General features: G+C 37.1%; 1 protein-coding gene across 2 annotated transcripts in view; it reads left to right on the forward strand.

Annotated features, from left to right (window-relative positions):
- Ube2g1 (ubiquitin-conjugating enzyme E2G 1) overlaps positions 1–20,478 on the forward strand; it is an 81,625-nt gene that overhangs the window by 28,063 nt on the left and 33,084 nt on the right. The window contains exon 2 of one of the 2 annotated variants that reach the window (XM_063269819.1): positions 6,865–6,942. The exons of the other annotated variant lie outside the window; for it this stretch is intronic. Within the exon in view, the coding sequence (XP_063125889.1) occupies positions 6,865–6,942 (78 nt within the window). The remainder of the gene's footprint in view (positions 1–6,864; positions 6,943–20,478) is intronic. 2 annotated transcript variants of the gene reach the window in all.

Consider the following 20,478-nt stretch of genomic DNA (forward strand, 5'->3'; position numbering starts at 1 on the left):
CAAGTAACGTAGGGATGAAGTTGCCAGTGGAGATGAATGTTATTTTGAGGGAGTCAGTTTCAGTGACGTAGGCCAAAGTTTGGTCTGAGCTTGAGAGGAAAGTGAGTATAGGAAATGAAAACAACTCTTTAAATTGTACCTCAAAGGGAAAAAGGAAGCACCTGAAGTTAGGTTGCTTCATTTTTGTTTTGGTAAAATTGCAGAATTATTAGCACATTAGAATATTGAGATTGAATTTAGTGGAGAGGGAATGATTGACACAGGAGGGAACTGGAAGTTTTGAAGCAGTATCTTTGAGAAAATAAGGTGGGACTCTAATCACTGCCTGTGTTGGAAGCTTTAAACACAGTAGCTTTAGCTTAAAGTACGACCAGTTTATCTGAAGAAACAAAAAGGGTGGTGGTGTAGTTAGTATATGAGAGTCAGGAAGATTAAATATGTAGAATATGGAAACAGTTTAGTACATGAATTGAGACTTTTCATGAGCGTTGGTCAATATTTATTTTTCCCCCCAAGGTTTATTTTTATGGGGCTAGAGAGATAGCTTAGTAGTTAAGAGAGGGGGCTTGCTCCTTTTGCACTCCAGCACCAGGGCCAGGCAGTTCAGAACTGCCTGTAACTCAGTCCCAAAAGATCTAGCATGTTCTCTCTTCCTTGGATACTTGCATACACATGGTGTGGTCATGCATATAAATAAAAATAATACAAATACATTTTAAAATATATTATTTTGTGTCTGTCTGCCTACAGGGGTGAGAATAAGGCACTTGCTGCTCTTTACTGCTAAGCCATTCTTCCACTTTGTTAATATTTATAAAGTCAATAATTAATTACTTAGTGGTCTCTTCAATTACTACAGCTGTCATTTGGAGAGATATTGCAAGAATAGATGTTTGAAAAAACCCAGGATAGCTAAAACCAGCCTCAACAATAAAAGGACTTCTGGCGGAATCACCACCCCTGACCTCAAGCAGTATTACAGAGCAATAGTGATAAAAAGTGCATGATATTGGTACAGAGACAGGCAGATAGACCAGTGGAATAGAATTGAAGACCCAGAAATGAACCCACACACCTATGGTCACTTGATTTTTGACAAAGGAGCCAAAACCATCCAATGGAAAAAAGATAGCATTTTCAGCCAATGGTGCTGGTTCAACTGGAGGTAAGCATGTAGAAGAATGCATATCAGTCCATGCTTATCACCCTGTACAAAGCTTAAGTCCAAGTGGATCAAGGACCTCCACATCAAACCAGATACACTCAAACTAATAGAAGAAAAAGTGGGGAAGCAACTCGAACACATGGGCCCTGGAGAAAATTTCCTGAACAAAACACCAATGGCTTATGCTCTAAGATCAAGAATCGACAAATGGGATCTCATAAAACTGCAAAGCTTCTGTAAAGCAAAGGACACTGTGGTTAGGACGGCAACCAACAGATTGGGAAAAGATCTTTACCAATCCTACAACTGATAGAGGGCTAATATCCAAAATATACAAAGAACTCAGGAAGTTAGACTGCACAGAGACAAATAACCCTATTAAAAAATGGGGTACAGAGCTAAACAAAGAATTCACAGCTGAGGACTGCCGAATGGCTGAGAAGCACCTAAAGAAATGTTCAACATCTTTAGTCATAAGGGAAATGCAAATCAAAACAATCCTGAGATTCCACCTCACACCAGTCAGAATGGCTAAGATCAAAAACTCAGGTGACAGCAGATGCTGGCAAGGATGTGGAGAAAGAGGAACACTCCTCCATTGTTGGTGGGATTGCACACTAGTACAACCATTCTGGAAATCAGTCTGGAGATTCCTCAGAAAATTGGACATTGCACTACCTGAGGACCCAGCTATACCTCTCTTGGGCATATACCCAAAGGATGCTCCAACATACAACAAAGACACATGCTCCACTATGTTCATAGCAGCCTTATTTATAATAGCCAGAAGCTGGAAAGATCCCAGATGTCCTTCAACAAAGGAATGGATACAGAAAATGTGGTACATCTACACAATGAAGTACTACTCAGCTCTCAAAAACAATGACTTCATGAAATTCATAGGCAAATGGATGGAACTAGAAAGTATCATGGTATTCACTCATTGATAAGTGGCTATTAGCCCAAATGCTCAAATTACCCTAGATGCACAGAACACATGAAACTCAAGAAGGATGACCAAAATGCAAATGCTTTTCTCCTTTAAAAGGGAACAAAAATACCGATAGGAGGGAACAGGGAGGCAAAGTTTAGAACAGAGACTGAAGAAATGGCTATTCAGAGCCTGGCCCACATGTGGCCCATACATATACAAGCCACCAAAACTAGATAAGATGGATGAAGCTAAGAAGTGCAGGCTGACAGGAACCGGATATAAATCTCTCCTGAGAGACACAGCTAGAATATGTCAAATACAGAGGCGAATCCCAGCAGCAAACCACTGAACTGAGAATGGGACCCCCCATTGGAGGAATCAGAGAAAGGACTGAAAGAGCTGAAGAGGCTTATGACCCCATAAGAAGAACAATGTTAATCAACCAGAGCTTCCAGGGACTAAACCACTACCCAAAGACTATACGTGGACTGACCCTGAGCTCCACCTGCATATGTAGCAGTGAATATCCTTGTAGGGGCTCCAGTGGAAGGGGAAGCCCTTGGTCCTGCCAAGGCTGGACCCTAGTGTACAGGATTGTTAGGGGGGTTGGTAATGGGGGGTGGAGGGGGAGTTAGGGGCCTGATGGCCTGGAAACCGGGAAAGTGAATAACATTTGAAATGTGAATAAATACCCAGTTTAATAAAAATGGAAGAAGAAAAAAAAGAACTGATGTTTGAAATTGTGAAAGTTTTTTTTTTTAAAAGATTTATTCATTTATTATATATAAGTACACTGTAGCTGTCTTCAGATACACCAGAAGAGGGCATCGGATCTCTTTACAGATGGTTGTGAGCCACCATGTGGTTGCTGGGAATTGAACTCATGACCTCTGGAAGAGCAGTCAGGTGCTCTTAACCACCAAGCCATCTCTCCAGCCCATTGTGAAAGTTTTTATGTATTGCAATTACAATGTGATTCCTAGAGCTAGTTTATTTTACTCATCCTTGTGATTAATATTCTGGAAATACTGGGTATTCGTATTCATTCAAGTTTGGTGAATGAGTTCAGAACTAGGTAAGTCATCTTTTCTTTGCCAACGTGCTAGCCTCCACAGGTGCCACCTACCTAGACTATTAAAGCATATCCCAGAAAGACACAGAATTTCATAGTTTTAATCTGAAACAAGATGATTTTTAAGGCCTTGAAGGATGCTTAGTTTTCTTCAGTATCTAGATAAAGGTTCTTAAAATCAAATTGTAACTGTCTAATAGAAAGTTGAATTCCTTATCAATATTGGATAGAAGTAGCAGAGAAATTACATAGAAGTTGAGATAATTATAGTTGTAGGACTGATTATAAAGCTGGGGCAGATCACATAAGTTTTGTAGAGTTGGAAACAGGAAATATTTGGGAAGTCTATCTAGATTCTCACTGACTTTGAATATGTGCATTCATTCCTATTTTGAAATAAGATAGAGAAAATTAGGGACTGGAGAGACTTGGCTTAGCAATTATGAGTGCTTACTATTTCAGAGGACTGGAATTCAGTTTGCCAACACCCACATGAGATGGCTTAAAACTACCTGTAAGTCTAGATCGAGGGGATTTGATACCTTCTTCTAGACTCTCTGGGGACTTGCACTTATACCTCTCGCCTCCATTCCCACAATTAAACATCATACAAATAAGTTTTTAGGAGACTGGAGAGATGACTTAGTTGTTCAGAGCACCAACTGTTCTTCCAGATCACCCAGCCTCATTCCCAGTACCACCTACAGGATGGCTCACAACTGTCTGTATGTTTAGTCCCAGGAATCTGACACTCTCTTCTGGTCTCCTCCGGCACCAGACATGCATATGGTATTCCAACATATATGCAGGCAAAACACTCTTACACATAGAACAAAACTTTTAAATGTCTTTTAAAAAATGCAGAAAATTAGACTCAGTATCAGTTTAGTGCACGAGCTCAGAACATATTTTAGAGAGATAGTGGTTAATGGAAAATCAGATCTTAGTGAGGTTTCTATTGGGTTATTGGGAAAGAAGTGACAGGTCTATGGTATATCTGTAAAGATGATCTAGGGTCAAAAACTCTTAGGGATACAGGGAAGTTGGAAACTAAAAGAGGACGGTTAGAGAAGAATTAGATTTGAATCAAAGGCCAATAACTTAAAAAGTTAAATATATTTGAAATGTTATTTGAGGGACAATGAATTGATCAGTAAAGATAAAGGTACTCACCACCAAGCCTTGCAGAGTTTGAATCATAGCTTGGAACCCTCATGGTGGAAGGAGGGAACTGACTTCCACAAGTTGTCATTTCCATACTCTCAAATAATCCTTAATAAATATAGTATTTTAAGTGTACCCATGGAACTAAATTATTTTAATGAATTATACTTTCCAAAATATTTCATTTGTTAATGAAATAGTTAACATTTGAAAACCTATTTATAATAAACGAGTTAAATGGATCCTGTAGTCTACAAAAACATTAATATAAGGAAGGGCTATAAGGAAGATAAGAAATTACAGTGCCAATATTAATGGTGAGACTACATCTGTAGAAGATATTTCAGGTAACAATGTGCTGTTTTAGGTGGGAATGAGTAGTATCTACCTATAGAGGATATAAATAGTTCAAGTTAAAATTAAATACAAATAAAAGAAAAGTTTCAAAGCAGGTTATATACCTCAATCCCCCAGTGAGGTCTTAGAAGTTTGTAGGTTAGCCAGCACTTGAGAGGCAGAAGAAAATGGATCTCTTAGTTCGAGGTAGCCTGGTCTACATTTCAAGTTTCATGTTAGCCAGCAATATGTAGTAACCTTGTTTCAAAAATTTTTATGGTTTATGTAAAGGGAAAAGATGAGTGAAGCACAAACATATAAAATATACTTTAATAAAATTATGGAAGAGAACATGCTTGAAAAGCCCAGGAACATAGAAATGTAGAAGGGAGTAGTGTGAATAAAATTTTATTAAAGAATTGTAGGAATAGTTAATGTCTCCCTGTTCTATTTCCTGACTGTGGTAGACACTATATGACCAGCTGCCTCAGATTCTTGGCCCTGTGTCTTCCTCACCTTAGATTCTTGCAACTGACTCTTTTTTTTTTTTATATCATCTTAATGGATACTATCCCCTCAAACTGTGGGAATCAAAGCAAATATTTTCTTCCTCAAAAAGATTGCACTATCACAAGGGTAGCCAAACTTTAAGATAGTCTTTTAAAAAAGTTTTAAAATACTTTTTTTTAAACTATAAATGAACACAAGGACCAAAGAGCAAAATAATGGACCACAGGCATGAAGAGGGTTTTTTTTTTCTTTCTTTTTTTTTCTTTTTTAGAGGGGATGGGAGGGGACAGGTTCTCACCATGTAGCTCTTGTTTAGCTGAAACTTTCTGTGCAGACCAGGTTGGTCTAGAATTTACAGATAGCTAGCTGCCTGCCTTTGCTGTGCTGCAGTTGAAGATGTGTGCTACCTTGCCCAACAGACTTGTTTTTCCTAGGCTATCTGGCCAGATTCCTTCTTGGACCCATCTGTCTCCACTCCACACTCAGGTTTCAGGCACACTTGGCCTTTGCCTGACTTTTTTTGTTGGTGCTCAGGACAGGTTCTCATGTTTGTACATCAGATGCTCTTACACACTGAACTGTTTCCCCATTCTACTCATGGAATTTTTAAAGAGGGGTGTGTGTGTGTGTGTGTGTGTGTGTGTGTGTGTGTGTGTGTGTGTGTGTGTGTGTCTCTGTCTGTCTGTGTGTCTGTGTGTGTCTGTCTGTCTGTCTATCTATCTGTCTTTCTGTCTGTGTCAGTTTTCTGTTGCTGTGAAGAAATAACCTTGACTATGGCAACTCTATATAAAGAAGAACATTTAATTGGAGCTTGTTTAGTCTGTTGTCATAGTGGGAAGGGAAGTATGTCTTCAGGCAGGCAGGGAGACATAGTAGTGCTGGAGGAGTTGTTGAGAGTTCTACATGTGGGTTGGCAGGTAACAGGAAGAGAAAGACACTGGGTCTAGTTGAGCATTTGAAACTTCAAAGCCCACCCCCCAGTGCGTCTCTCTAACAAGACCACACTTATTCTAAAAAGGCCTTGAACTTAGGGCTCATGTTTTCTTGGCCAGGGTGGAGGTCAGCACGCTCTAGTGATTCTTTTGAAGCTGGGGTAAGTTACATGTATGCAAAGGATACTTGACTTGTTATGTTGGTGGCTGTGATCTGAACTTCTGGCTCTCATGATTCAGTAAACAGCCTTAAACACTCCACCCTTATCAAATTGTTAGAGTAATAAGTTGAAATTTGTATTTTCTATTTACTAATTTATAAACAGGGTCTCATTTGGTTCAGACTGGCTTTCAACTCACTGTGTAGCTAATGATGAACTTTAACTTAAACACACACACACACACACACACACACACACACATACACACACACACACACTTTCTTGCTTTTTTTGAGACAGGGTTTTTCTGAGTTACCCTGGCTGTCTTGTAATTCCTCCTGGGTTCTGAGATCAAAGTTATACACCAACCCACCTAGATTATTTTTTTTTCTTCATGTTTTGGTGTTTTGCTTACTTAATTTATATGTCTATGTGAAGATGTCAGATTCTCTGGAAACTGGAGCTACAGACAGCCATGTGGGTGCTGGGAACTGAACCTGGGTCCTCTGGAAGAGAAACCAGTGATCTCAAATATTGAGCCATCTTTCCAGCCCCATTATTGTTTTTAAAAACTGTGTTTTACTATGTAGGTTTGGCTGGCTTGGGATTCTCTTTGTTAGACCAAGATGGCCTCAAGAGATCAGCATACTTGAGCACTGGGATTAAAGGTGTGTGCTTTTAATTGTATATTCATTTTGTGTAGGTCTCTGTGTATGTGAACTTATGTGTACCATGGGCACGTGTGTAGTGGATATCAGTTCTTCTACCGTGTGGGTTCTTGGTTTTGAACTCGGGTTCCAAGGTTTAGCAACAAAACACCCTTACCTGCCTAGACTTCTCACTGGCCTCAGCTTCCAGTTGCTAGAATTATGGAGGCATCTGTTCTCTAAGTAATTTAATACATTTTGAAATTCCTTTATTCTGTTTTTTAGCCTTTTTATTTTCTAACATTTAATTGAATGCTCAACACTTAATTTTAATTCACGACGATTGAAATCACTTAAGATTGTGGACCTTAAAGAATGTTGTTGAAAGTTTTGCCATGTTGTATCCCCGGGTAGCCTTGAACTCTTGATTTACTTGTGTCTTATCTTCTAGAGGTCTGGGATAAGAGTAGTGAAGGCCACCATGTCTGACTAGATTTTGATCACTAGAAAAAGTTATTGTCTTTTGGCTCTCAATGTTGTTTGATTTTTAATTTAAGTTTTAAAAGCATTTATATCGACTTGATACATTTTTGTCTAACCTTTTACTTTTAACTTTTCAAAGTCTTCATTTTAGGTTTGTCTCATGTAGATCCCATATATAGTTGAATCAAGGTTAGTTTTTTTGGATCCAATTTAAGATGCTTTTACTTGTTCACATAATGTGAATGTGGGTTCACGTCTGTAATATTAGTCATTTTTTGTTGTTGTTGCCTGTGTTTCTGCTTGGTTTTCATCAACTTTTAAATTTGCTCTCATTGTTCTTCTCATCTTACAAAAATACTTTATTTCATTTTATTTAGGATACCATCAGTTTTTAAATGTTTTATCTTGTAATAAAGCCAACATGTAATAAACTGCTAACATGGATCAATGCTGTCAAACCGTGATATCATCCGTTGTAATATGGATGCTGATTTCAAACAAGTTAAAACGTGAAGTGAGTGCATTCTAGAACTGATGAACCTTGGTAGTTTGTAGTTGACCTGTGGTTGTTTCTGTAAAGCCGAAGCCTTAATACACTTCAGTCTATTATATATATCAAGTATCTTTTCTGAGAATGGTTGTTTGAAGGCAGTATTCTCATCATTCTTATGTTTGAAAATACTATTCATGGCTTTCAAAGTGAAAGGATGTTTTGTCTGGTCACAGAATTTGGAGCTATATTTCATTTCCCTTAATACCCAACAGACTGTTCCCCTATCCTTTGGTGTATAGGGTTACTGTAGAGAAGTCTGGGGCCAGCCTGACTTTTTTTTTCCCTTTGTAGGTGACCTACTTCTGCCTGGGTATTGGCAAATTTCTTTCTTTATCCTTGAAGTTCAGTAGCTTCATCAGAATGTATCTCGGTCTTGATGTGATTCTCTATTACATTTTCCTGTTAATGGTAAGCCATTTCAATCTGTGGGTTCAGGAAAGTTTCTTAGGTTATCTTTTAATATGCTTTAATTTTTTGGTTTCTTTCTTAAGCATTAGTGATATAATTGCTCATCTTCATTTCCTGTTTCATTTCATTAACTTACTAAATGCTTCCTTTGTTCTGTTCTGATTTATGTTATTTTCTTGATAATCTTTCCTAAGTTTGTTCTCTTCAGTATCAGGACTGCTACTTATAATGTGGGTTTGGTTTGTTTGTTTGTTTGTTTGTTTGTTTCATTTTGCCAGTGGCTTCACTACTTCATTCAGTTTTGTTATGTATGTCTGTGAGCAGGCTTTTCAATTTATCTTATTCCCATTTTCAAATGCTTTTACTACTTGTAATGACAGAAGGTGAAGCTGTTATTTTTGAGAAGATGGGTTCAAAACAGTTGCAGAGTAGCCATGTCAAAATCTGTTTTCCATGAACACAAAAACAAATGATTTTGATCAAGTCTTGTGTCAGATACTGTGTTTTGTTAATTATGTGAGATTTGTAAAAAGCTTAATCATAATTCTTTCTGAAGATGTATAAACTGCTTGCACATAGTAGAATTCTGTTTGCTGTGTATGTTTCTGTGTATCAGTAAAGGATGATTAATTACTTTTTACTAGTCAGTGAAAGTCAATAAAGGTTATTTTTTATTTAGTAAGTTACCATGTAGAGTAGATGAAATTCTTTGAAATTATGACTGGTGTAGTCTCTGCCATTCATGTGTATCATAGTGAAAAGTTCTTTTGTAAGAATTTCCTCAGAGTACCAATTTGTTCTTTGTGTTTATTTTGAGGGTGGTGGTGAAAATGGTGAACAGTGTGCTCCAGACTTGAAGGCAGTAGTGGACATTGGTAATGTGACTAGTGGTTGATATGTGAGATTATTACTCTGACTTTGAATAAAAAAGGTCATTTCACTTGTCAATGTAACAGGTCCTCCCATGAGGAAGTTTGTATTAATTTTCTCTGTCTCTGTCTTCTTCCCTCTGAGGTGCAAATATACTTCTTAGAATTTCTTAAGGATTTTAAACTATTTGACTTAATTATCAATATTGTGACTGCTTCCTGTGATGTTACTATTTTTTTTTTAAACCATTAGTTTGTCAAACACTTACTGTCATAGATAATAGGTCCTGGGGCTTTAGTAAACAGAAGTTCATGTTCCTTGAGAACTAGAATTCTAGGTGACCTAAAGGAGTTAAACATAATTTTAAAATGTAGTAGAATACTAAGTGGAAAGTAAAAGTTTACATTTCCTAAGAACATGGGAGTTATAATTAAAGTTAGGGTGATATTTGATTTAAGAATGCTCAGTGAGGGAGTGAATGTGTGAAGGGTACCACAAGTGCAGCATCTACAAAGGGAATAGAGATGTGAGTGTTGCAGGAAAATGAGAGAGTAGCTGAACCCAGGACAGAAGGTTGAGTGGGATACTGGTAAATTCTTAAGGACTTTTTTAGGTCCTCACCAAGTGAGTTTCGGTTACCATATGAGTAGCAACATGATTTAGATTTATAGGTGTTTCTCTGGCTGCTAGATTGGTCATAAAAACAGTAAGGCAGGCTAGGAGGTGGAGGAAGTCTTTAATCCCAGCACCCAGGAAAGCTGAGGTAGGTAGGTCTCTGAGTTTGAGGCTAGCATGATCTACAGGACAAGTTCTAGCACAGTCAGAGTTATACTCAGAAACACTGTCTCAAAAAATAAATAAACAAAACAAAATAACAGGAATGTATTTTGGCTAGCATCTCAGTATACACATTTAAGCAAATGTTTTATAACTGAAATGATACTTTTACTACTAATGGTACTCCTATTTTTGTTTGTTTGTTTCTGTTAAGAGAAAGGAATTCTGGTCAAATTATGGTAGATTTGTTTGATTCCATACTTTATAGGTGACTAACACTGTCAAAATAAGTTATAGCCCTGACTTAGGAAGTAAAATTATGGTTGTGTATTCAAACAAAATGAACAAAATGTAAAATTACAAAGAATAAAAACTTAAAAATTAAATACCTAAAATTCTACTAATAAAGTGCTACTAAAGAGTTGTTGCTGTTCCCTAGGAACAACTGCTTTCATAAACAACATTTTTGGTTCAGATTTCCTGGGGGTTTAACTCCATGCTTCTAAATAATATGTTTATAGTATCTATTTTTTTGGTTTATCAACTTTAGACATTCTCTCTTGACTTCTTGCTATGACAGATGTTTTCAGTCCCACTTCTCACTACTGACCTTCCTCGTTCATCGGTCACTGACTTGGCGCGTCTCTGGGGTTCTGCCCAGAAGATTTAGCCTTCCTCCTTCGCCTCAGCCCCTCTGTGAGTATTTTGCTCCCTCCTCTTTGCTGAACAGTTCATGTTCTTCTATCTGTCTCCATCCTTCAGAACCATGGGCAAGCTGTGTAGTTTTTGAAAAAAATTTTAAGAATTTTTATTGGCTTAGGTTCATATTGGCACTTTGGAGCTCTTAAATAATAGACTAGAATATAGGCCAAAGTTTTTGTTGTTGTTTTTTAATGTATATTCTTTAAGATTTTTTGTTATTAAAATGTTTTGAAGATTTATTATTTTTTGTACATGAGTGTTTTGCCTGAATGTATGTCTGTGCACCTTCTGTGTGCCTGGAGTTCAAGGAAGTCAGAAGAAGCTGTTAGAAAACCTGGAATTGGGGTTGGGAATTTAGCTCAGTGGTAGAGCGCTTGCCCTGGGTTTGGTCCCCAGCTCCGAAAAAAAGAACAAGAACAAGAACAAGAACAAGAACAACAACAACAACAACAACAACAACAACAAAAGAAAACCTGGAATTGAAGTTACAGATGATTGTTAGTTACTGTGTCAATGCTGGGAATTGAACCCTGGTTCTCTGCAAGAGCAACAAGTGATTTTGGCAACTGAGCCATCTCTGCAACCCCAGTTTTTGATTTTTAAAGAGATAGGTATATTTGCAGTATTTTATCCTTCAAACAACTAAAATTTCTCACATGTTATCATCTACTCTTTCAAAGTATACTAAATAGGTTTGTAATTTTTTTCCATATCCTGGTACTATAATATTTCTTTTTTTTTTTTTAAGATTTATTCATTTATTATATATAAGTACACCATAGCTGTCTTCAGACACACCAGAAGAGGGCATTGGATCCCATTTACAGATGGTTGTGAGCCACCATGTGGTTGCTGGGAATTGAACTCAGGATCTCTGGAAGAGTAGTCGGGTGCTCTTAACTGCTGAGCCATCTCTCCAGCCCATAATATTTCTTCCATTTTGAGTTTTTTAAGTTGTAATTAAAATTACTTGAATCATTACTGAATTTTTCCAGTGAAAAATATTTTTATGTTATCTGTTTTTTTTCTCTTCTAGGAATAACCATTGCTAAGTCAAGAAGATAGGCTTTAAAAGTTTTGATTGCTTTTTGGAAAGGTTTTATAGGACAGCTTCCTTTGCTTTTGTCTTCTCATTAGTACTTCTTATGGTCAGGGAACAGGACAGTGAATTTAGAACAAGATCTTAGACAATTGCTGTATATTTTGTTAGTTAATTTTTGTTAATTCACCGGACACTTAATATTTTGCTTGCTGAATAATTCAGTTCAGGGAAGGCTTTTAAAAAATGTATACAAGGCATTCAAGTGCTTTTTTATAGATTATCCTATAATTTACTAGTTTACTTAAAAAATATATATTTTTATTTTTACTTAAAAATTAATTTATAAGATGTGTTTCTAAGTTTGCTTAGCATTGTTAATGCTCTAGCTTTGTTTCTTAGCAGGGCAGCCGGAGTAGCCACCATTATTCTAATGGAGGCCTTGAGTTCCTCACTCTGTAAAAGAATGGCTTCCAAGTTAGGGGAATTTAATGTTTGGATCCATATGAAGTTACTTCTGCTTTCAGTGTCTTTAACAATGAGATTAAAATGAACCTTTCATGTAGGGAGAAGTTCCACAGAAGCCACAGGAGGAACTCACATAGACATTTCCACATATATTAAAAAAAAAAGTCTTTGCTCAGGCTGGCCCAAAAATTACTTTGTAGCTCAGCTTTGGCTTGGAGATTTTTCTGTCTTAGCCTCCTGAGTGCTGAGGTTATAGGCATGAACCACCATCCTAACTTTTAAAAATCATTTTTATGGGGGGCTGGAGAGATGGCTCAGTGGTTGAGAGCACTGGCTCCTCTTCCAGAGGTCCTGAGTTCAGTTCTCAGCAACCACATGGTGGCTCACAACCATCTGTAATGAGGTCTGGTGCCCTATTCTAGTGTGCATGAAGACAAAACACTCATACATTAAATCGATCAATCAATCAATCACTCTTTAAAAATACATTTTTAAAAGATTTATTTAGTTATACACTATAGCATGTCTTCAGACACACCAGAAGAGGGCATTGGATTCCATTACAAATGGTTGTGAGCCACCTTGTGGTTGCTGGGAATTGAACTCAGGACCTCTGGAAGAACAGCCAGTGCTCTCAACCTCTGAGCCACCTCTGAGCCACCTCTCCAGCCCTTAAAATAATTTACATACATACATATATATATTTGTTTATTTTCATGGCTGAATGAGGTTGCATGTGCCTTTTGTCCCAGTATGCAGGAAAGTAGAGGACGAGACAGGTATACCTCTGTGAGCTCAAGGCCACCTTGGTCTATATAGGTAGTTCCTGGTCAGTGATTGCTCTTAACCACTGAGGTATCTCTCTAGCCCTACATTTTAATTTATTATTTGTGTATGTGTGCACATATGAAGAGGCCAGAGGACAACTTGGTGGAGTTAGGTCTCCTGACATGTGGGTTCCAGGGATTTAACTCAAATAACCAGGGTTGGCAGTAAAAACATCCTTACCTGAGCCTTTTAACATTCATTAGTGTGAAGTGAGAAGACTCAGGTTGAAGGAATCTTCAAGTTCTGAATGAGGAGTTGAGGAGTGGGTGGGTGAAACTCTGAGAACATACCCAGGTGTTCCGTGACGCTTACCACTAAGGAGGTATTAACACATCTGCATATCCCAGATAGAGATGGGACTGATGACAGATCAAAGTACAGATGCCAGCAAAGTCCAATTTGAAGTTACTTAGAGGAAATGGGAGGGAGGAGTTATTTATAGGAGCAAAAATGACTCAGAAGACACTATAGCAGCAAAGCCCACCCAGAAGGGTGACAGCTCATGAAAACTGTAAACCTGGTTCTCACTGTAAAACCTGCGGCAGCTCAGCATTTTGAAGTGTCCTTTCTAGTTTTGTTTTTTTTTTTTTTCTGGGCAGTTTAGCTGGTTTCTGCCTCTTCTAGGTAACTCAGAATGTGTGAGAGTAACTCTCAGTAGTCTTTATATATATGCTTGGGAAAAGAGGGGTCTAGTGAATCTAATCAGTTTCAGGGACTTCTTGAAGGTGTTTTGAGTAGTTACTCCCAGAACTTAAGGAGCCTCCTATAAATGTCCTGTCTTAAACCATATCGTTGTTTCACTTTCTTTTTTTCATTCCATGTCTTGAAGAGTTTCCCTCCAATTTGGAAGGTTTTAATGTAGGAGGAAACTGACACAGTGTGAGAAATGTCAGTCAGTAGAGGATGAATAGGATTGAGATTACAGTAAAATCTTAGAGAACAGGTTTGGTTTGTCAAAGAAATTTGGCTACACCCCATGAGAGAATAGAAACTCTGAAAGGCCTTTTCTTTTTAAAAGTTGTAGTGAAAGTTTGCTTGCTTTCTTGCTTGCTTGCTTGCTTGCTTTCTTTCTTTCCTTCTCTCTCTCTTTCTTTCTTTCTTTCTTTCTTTCTCTCTCTCTCTCTCTCTCTCTCTCTCTCTCTCTCTCTCTTTCTTTCTTTCTTTCTTTCTGATGGCCTATTCAAATTCTTGAACTATGTTTATTTCTACATGTGTTCCCACTAGAAGACTTTGTAAACTTTTTGTTGAGATTGTAAACATTTTTAAATTATTTATATTCATCCATGTATTAGTTTTCTTTTGCTGTGATAAAATACCTTGGCCAAAAGCAACTTAAAGAAGGAAGAGTTTATTTTGACTATGGTTCCAGAAAGAGTATAATGTCAGAGTTTGGGGCTGTGGAACATAGCAGCACAGGGCCAAGACAGGAGTTACCCCTCCGTGATATGCTTCTTTCAGCAGGGTCAGATCTCATAAAGTTTTCATAACATCTTCAAAACAGCAACATCAGCTCGTGACCAAGTGTTCAAATACATGAGTCTGTGGGTGACTTTTTAGTTTAAAACACTCCAATGTGTTATTGTTTATCTGTATGTACTCATGTGGAAGTTAGAGGATAACTTGTGGAAGCTGGTACTCTCCTACCATGTAATGGTTTTAATGTTTGAATTCAGATCAGGGCTGGGTGGCAGCCCACTGAGCCATATCACTACCCCCAAATCACTGTTTTTTTAAAAAATGAGAATTAATTTATTTATCTTATGTATATGAGTACACTGTAGCTGTCTTCAGACACATCAGAAGAGAGTATCAGATCCCATTACAGATGGTTGTAAACCACCATGTGGTTGCTGTGATTTGAACTCAGGACCTCTGGAAGAGCAGCCAGTGCTCTTAACCACTGAGCCATCTTTCTCTCCATCTCCCCTGCCCCCAAATTAACTTTTTAACATTTTCATGTTTAATAATTGTTTTCTGTAGTTAGCTGGGGAAGTCTATTGCAGTCTTGCTAACTGTGTAAACTGCTTTATCATGCTTTATCACTGTCTTTTAATTTAAATATTCTGGTAGGTTTGTTTGCTTTTTGCATAGGGATTCAATCTATGCTCTTAAACATGCTAGGCAAGTTTGCCAGAGATAGAGAGGTACTTTGTCTTTCCCCTTCCTTTTCTTTTTCTCTTTTCTCATTTTACCTTCCTTTTTCATTTAAGGCAAGGTCTTAATAAAATTGCCAAGGCTGGCTTTGAATTCACTCTGTAGTCCAGATAGGATTTTGAACCTAGGTTCTCTTTCAGGTCTTACTAGTTGCTGGGATTATAGGTCTTCCTATGCTACAGTGTTTACCTGTAGGTTTCTAAAAGTTAATTATGTATTAAGAATTGTTTATTGAATGACGGCTTGCCTTCACGCATGTGTCTATGTCTATGTCTATGTTGTCTATGTCTATGTCTATGTCTATGTCTATGTCTATGTCTATGTCTATGTCTATGTCTATGTCTATGTCTATGTCTATGTCTATGTCTATGTCTATGTCTATCATGTATAGGCCTTGTGTCTAAGGAAGCCAGAAAAGAGCATTGGGTTCCCTGGAATTAGAGTTACAGATGATTGTGAGCTGTGTACTATACAAGAGCAGTAAGGACCAGTGTGCCATCTGTGCAGTCCCCCTTATGTAGTATTTTAAAAATAATCTTAAGTAAGGCTGGGGATGATGTTATATCCCCTTAGTCCCAGCATTTCAGAGGCAGTGGCTGGTAGATCTCTTGAGTTCAAGGCCAGGCAGGGACCTTGTCTCAAAAAAAGTTTAAAAATTTGTGTATGTATATCTGTATGTACAGATATACATACCAGTGCATACATGTGAATGTGAAAACCAGAGAACAACCTCATATGTTGTCTTCAGGACACTTTCTCTTTCCTTTGATAGGTGATCAGAGAGCCACCTCCCTCTGAGTTTGGCCTCTTCAAGGCTGGGGTTATAACTGTGTGCCATTTTGTAACCCTGATAGTTTTTTGTGGGTTCTCGGGATCAAACTTAGGTTCTGGTGTTTGTAAGTCAAGTGTAGAACCATCCTTTTAGCCTTAAGGTATAGTTTTTAATCTCAAATAATTCATGGCTTGCTCTGCTTCTTATATTTTATCTTCTATAATTCTGGATATGGACAGCTATTCTTCATGTAGTGCTTGCTCATCAGTGTCCACATTGATTGTGGCTATAAATCTATGGGCAAAGTACTTGTTTCCAGAAACTGCCATGTGTAAATCATTTTCACCTTCACTTTTCTCTTGCACAGAAACAATCTCCTTTCCCCTACCCCCAAGACAGTGTTTGTTTTTCTATGTAGCCCTGGTTGTCCTGGAACTCCCTCTGTAGATCAGGCTGACCTTGAACTCAAGAGATAGGATTGTTTTTCCCTCCCTGGTGCTGTGAATAAAGGTGAACATCACTACCTCCCAGCTGAGTTTTTCTTTTTTTAACTTAAATTTATGTGTATGCGCGTTTTTCCTTCATGTATGTCTGTGCACTATGTATATGTTAGCATGGGCCCACCAAGCTAACATAGAAACAATCGTGTGTTTATTTAGGGCATTGTTCATTGTTAAGCTGTTTGGTTTCCACACTTGTTTTTGTATGTCATAGTGCACTATGATCACTTCTATTGTCCTCCTTCCGCCTCCTCCCCCAACTGCTTATTTCCTTTCTCTTTTCAAATAGTATCCCTTCTAGTCATGATATACAAACACATGCAAATGTACTTATGCGCACATATACATACATAAAATCTTGGAGATTTATAAAACAAAACATTAAATATTTGTCTTAGTTTAGCTTATTTCACTCAACATATGATGAGTTCTGTTTCCATGCAAGCTACATAGTTCACTCCTTTTTTAAAATGTTACATTATTACTTTTTTGAAAATGTTAAATTAATATGGGTGAATGTTTGTACATATGTACTATACAGAGTACTTGTGGAAGTCAGAGAACAACTTTGTGGAGTTGCCTTTCTTCTTCTCCCTTCATGTTAATTCTGCTTATTAAGTTTGCTGTCAGGCTTGTATGACAAGTACTTTACCCCTTAAGCCATTTTATCCCTTATAGCTGAATAAAATTCCATCTTGTAAACATAATTACATTTTGTCTTCATCTACTGATGGACATTTAAGCTAACTTGCATCTTTCATCGCGAATAGAACTGCAGTAAGTATTGTGTGTGCAGGTACTTCTGTGGTATGACGTTTTGAATTTCGTTGAGTATATGCATAGACTTGATGTAGTTGGATTGTGTATAGGGTAGTCCTATTTTTGATGTTGTAAAGAACCTTCACACTTCGTCCATAATGGTCACATTAATTTTCATCTCCACGTTCCCTTGTCTTAAACTTAACTTTGCTCTTTTATTTTGTTTCATGTGCTTTTCTAGGCCTCCTACCTGTACTCATTGTTTTTACATGATGTTATTTTTTTTTTCTTCAAAGCTTCTTAATGGTGAGAGGTCCTACAATACCTTTCAGTAAAGATTATATTGATTGTATGTATACATTTCAGAACTCTCTTTTTCTTACTAGGACTGCATAAGGGATAAAGTAAGTCATGATTTTGATCACAGAAGTATACCATCACCTTAGGTAAAGATTTGAAAATGACTTTAAAACATGATAGAGGGATATACCAGAATGAATCAATATGCCCCTATATATTCATTACTTTCCTTGTGGCTGTGACCAATAACCCAACAGAAGCAGCTTAAGAAAAAGTTTATTTTGTTTGGATCATGATTCTATTTCTTTTTTTCCCTTTTCCTCAAGATTCTACCACCCTACCCAATTGCTCATGGTTTTAGAGAGTATAATTTTTTTATGGTCAGGGAGGCATAGTGTTATGGCAGGACGATAGATCACATGCCTAAAGCTATAGGCTATAGCCTAATGGATCAGGATTCATAGCATTTGGTTTAGAACCAGAAATTACTATCACTTTAAAGCTTCATCTCATCAGCCCACTTCTGCCAGTTAGGGCACAGTCCTAGGTTTCCACAACTTCCCAAAACAGCAGCACTAGCTGGTGGCCAAATGCTCAAACACATGAGCATAGATGACGTTTCATATTTTTAAACCATTAATAGAGTGTATCATTGCTGCTTCCATACTGTCTTGCTTGATATGCTTTGTATTGAAGCTGGTATGGCCTGATGCTTAGGTTAGATTATTTTCTGCCATACACCTAGGTCTAAGAAGTAGTGGAAGTTTTGTTTTTTGTTTTTTTTTTGGGTGGGGCTGGGTGTTGAAACAGGGTTTTTCTCTGTAGCCCTGGCTGTCCTGGAACTTGCTGTGTAGAACAGGCTAGCTTTGAACTCAGACATCTGCCTGCCTCTGCCTTAAAGGCATGTACCACCACACTCGGCTTGATTTTTTTTTTTCAAGTAGGTTTATTTTATGTGTATGATGGTATTGCCTGAATATATGTAAGTGTACCACCCTTTGCCAGAAATAGTTGTTGGATCCCTTAGAGCTTTAGCTATAGATGGTCGTGAGCTGCCAAATGGGTGCTAGAATTGAACCTGGATCCTTTGCAAGAATAGCAAGTGTTCCTATGTGTTGAACCATCTCTCCAGCTCCCAATGCTGTTTCTCCTTTTTAAAAGAATGATTTTACATCATATGTATGAGTGTTTTGCTTACTGAGGCATTGCTCCATCTCCTTCAACAATGCTTTAAAATACATACATTTATATTTGTTTGAGTAGTTTGCTTTGTATTCTGTCTCTTTGTACTTTTATGAATATTCTATAGTTACATGAAAATAGATCACTGCTTAGTCATATAAATATTTTACTTTATTATTCAATATGATATATTTCTGTATAGGTGACTATTATTCTGACCTATATGACTTGAGTTTTTATGTCATGCTTATCCCAACCAAAAAAATCCAGCGAAATTATTTTGGTACTCATCAATTTAATTTTTAGATAAAAGCACTATTTTAGTACTTGACCAGTCATCAGTCCATTCAGTTATAGAGATTGAACCAATACATATACACATCTGCATATGTATATATTTATATATAAACACACATATACATATATACTTACACATATACACATTTATACACATATGTGTATATATATAAATTTATCTTTAAAATTTTTTATTTGTATAAATGGTTTGCCTACATATTTTTTTTTTACATTGTGTGAATGTCTGGTGCCCACAGAGTCTAGAAGAAGGCATCAGATCTCTGAAATTTGCAGTTACAGATGGCTATGAGCTACGATTTGTTTGCTGGAACCAAACCTAGGTGCCTTCACAAGCAGCAAATATTCCTAACTGCTGAGCAATCATGTATATATTTTTAGGCTTGTGATAATATTTATTTTGGGTATTTGTGTGGACTCAGTAACTATCATTTCTGTTTTTAATTACAAAATTCATTTTCAGCAGTACAAGAAGCAGGCCAGAGAAATGGCTCATTGGGTAAGGGTTCCTGTCCCCCAAGTCTGACCACCTGAATTCAATCTATATGGTAGAAAGGGAGAACCAAATCCTGCAAGCTGTCCTTAATTTTCACATGTATAGTGTGGTGCAGTGTTCATGCAAACACTAGATAATGTTTAAAAAAAAAAAAGAAAAGAAAAGAAACAGTTAAGAAACAAGCCCTAAGGTTCATGTCTCCACCCTAGTTTGATTTCTTTGGCTTCCTTATTCTTTGTATCACAGTTTGCCTTAGAATTATATAGTTTTGTCACTTACCAACTATCTCAATTGTTATGGAGAAATCTGAGGCCAACTTGATTCTTCTGCTCACCTATTTTTTAATTTGTTTTTTTTCTCTTTCCTGGATGCCCATGTTATTGCTTTAAGTTTAGTACTTCTTGCTCAAATATGTTTTATTTATTCTATATTTTTATTTTCTTGTGGATTAGTTTAGGCTGTATTTATTATGGAAAGCTTATACATAACTTTTAATCACTGAGACATCTCTCTAGCTTCAACTTTTATAGTTATTTATTTTTATTTTTTCAACTACATTTTAAAAGTAAATTTATACAGAGTCTTATTGTCAGCATTTTGAGATACAGGTAAAGGAGGCAGTTTCACACCGTCAACCTCAGCAGCCTAACATGTTCCCAAAGTGTTTTAGAAAAATTGACTCAGGTCAAACCAGCATTTATGGATTTGACATTGAAAAGAATCAGGACTAGACAGCTTATTATGAAGCAGAGTTTAGTAAACATTTTAATACAGGTTTAGGCATGTATTAATAGATGCCTTGTAGGTTTACAAATGGTAAGGGAAAAAGTCTTCCCTCAGGAATATTGAAAGTCAGGATATTTTTTACTATAAATAGGGAGTCAGGGGAGGAGGGCTCACTGCAACTCATTAGAAACAGTTTGGATGATGTTTGAAGCTGGCTAGTATTTT

The sequence above is a fragment of the Rattus norvegicus genome, chromosome 10, assembly GCF_036323735.1.
Source record: "Rattus norvegicus strain BN/NHsdMcwi chromosome 10, GRCr8, whole genome shotgun sequence".
NCBI lineage: Eukaryota > Metazoa > Chordata > Mammalia > Rodentia > Muridae > Rattus > Rattus norvegicus.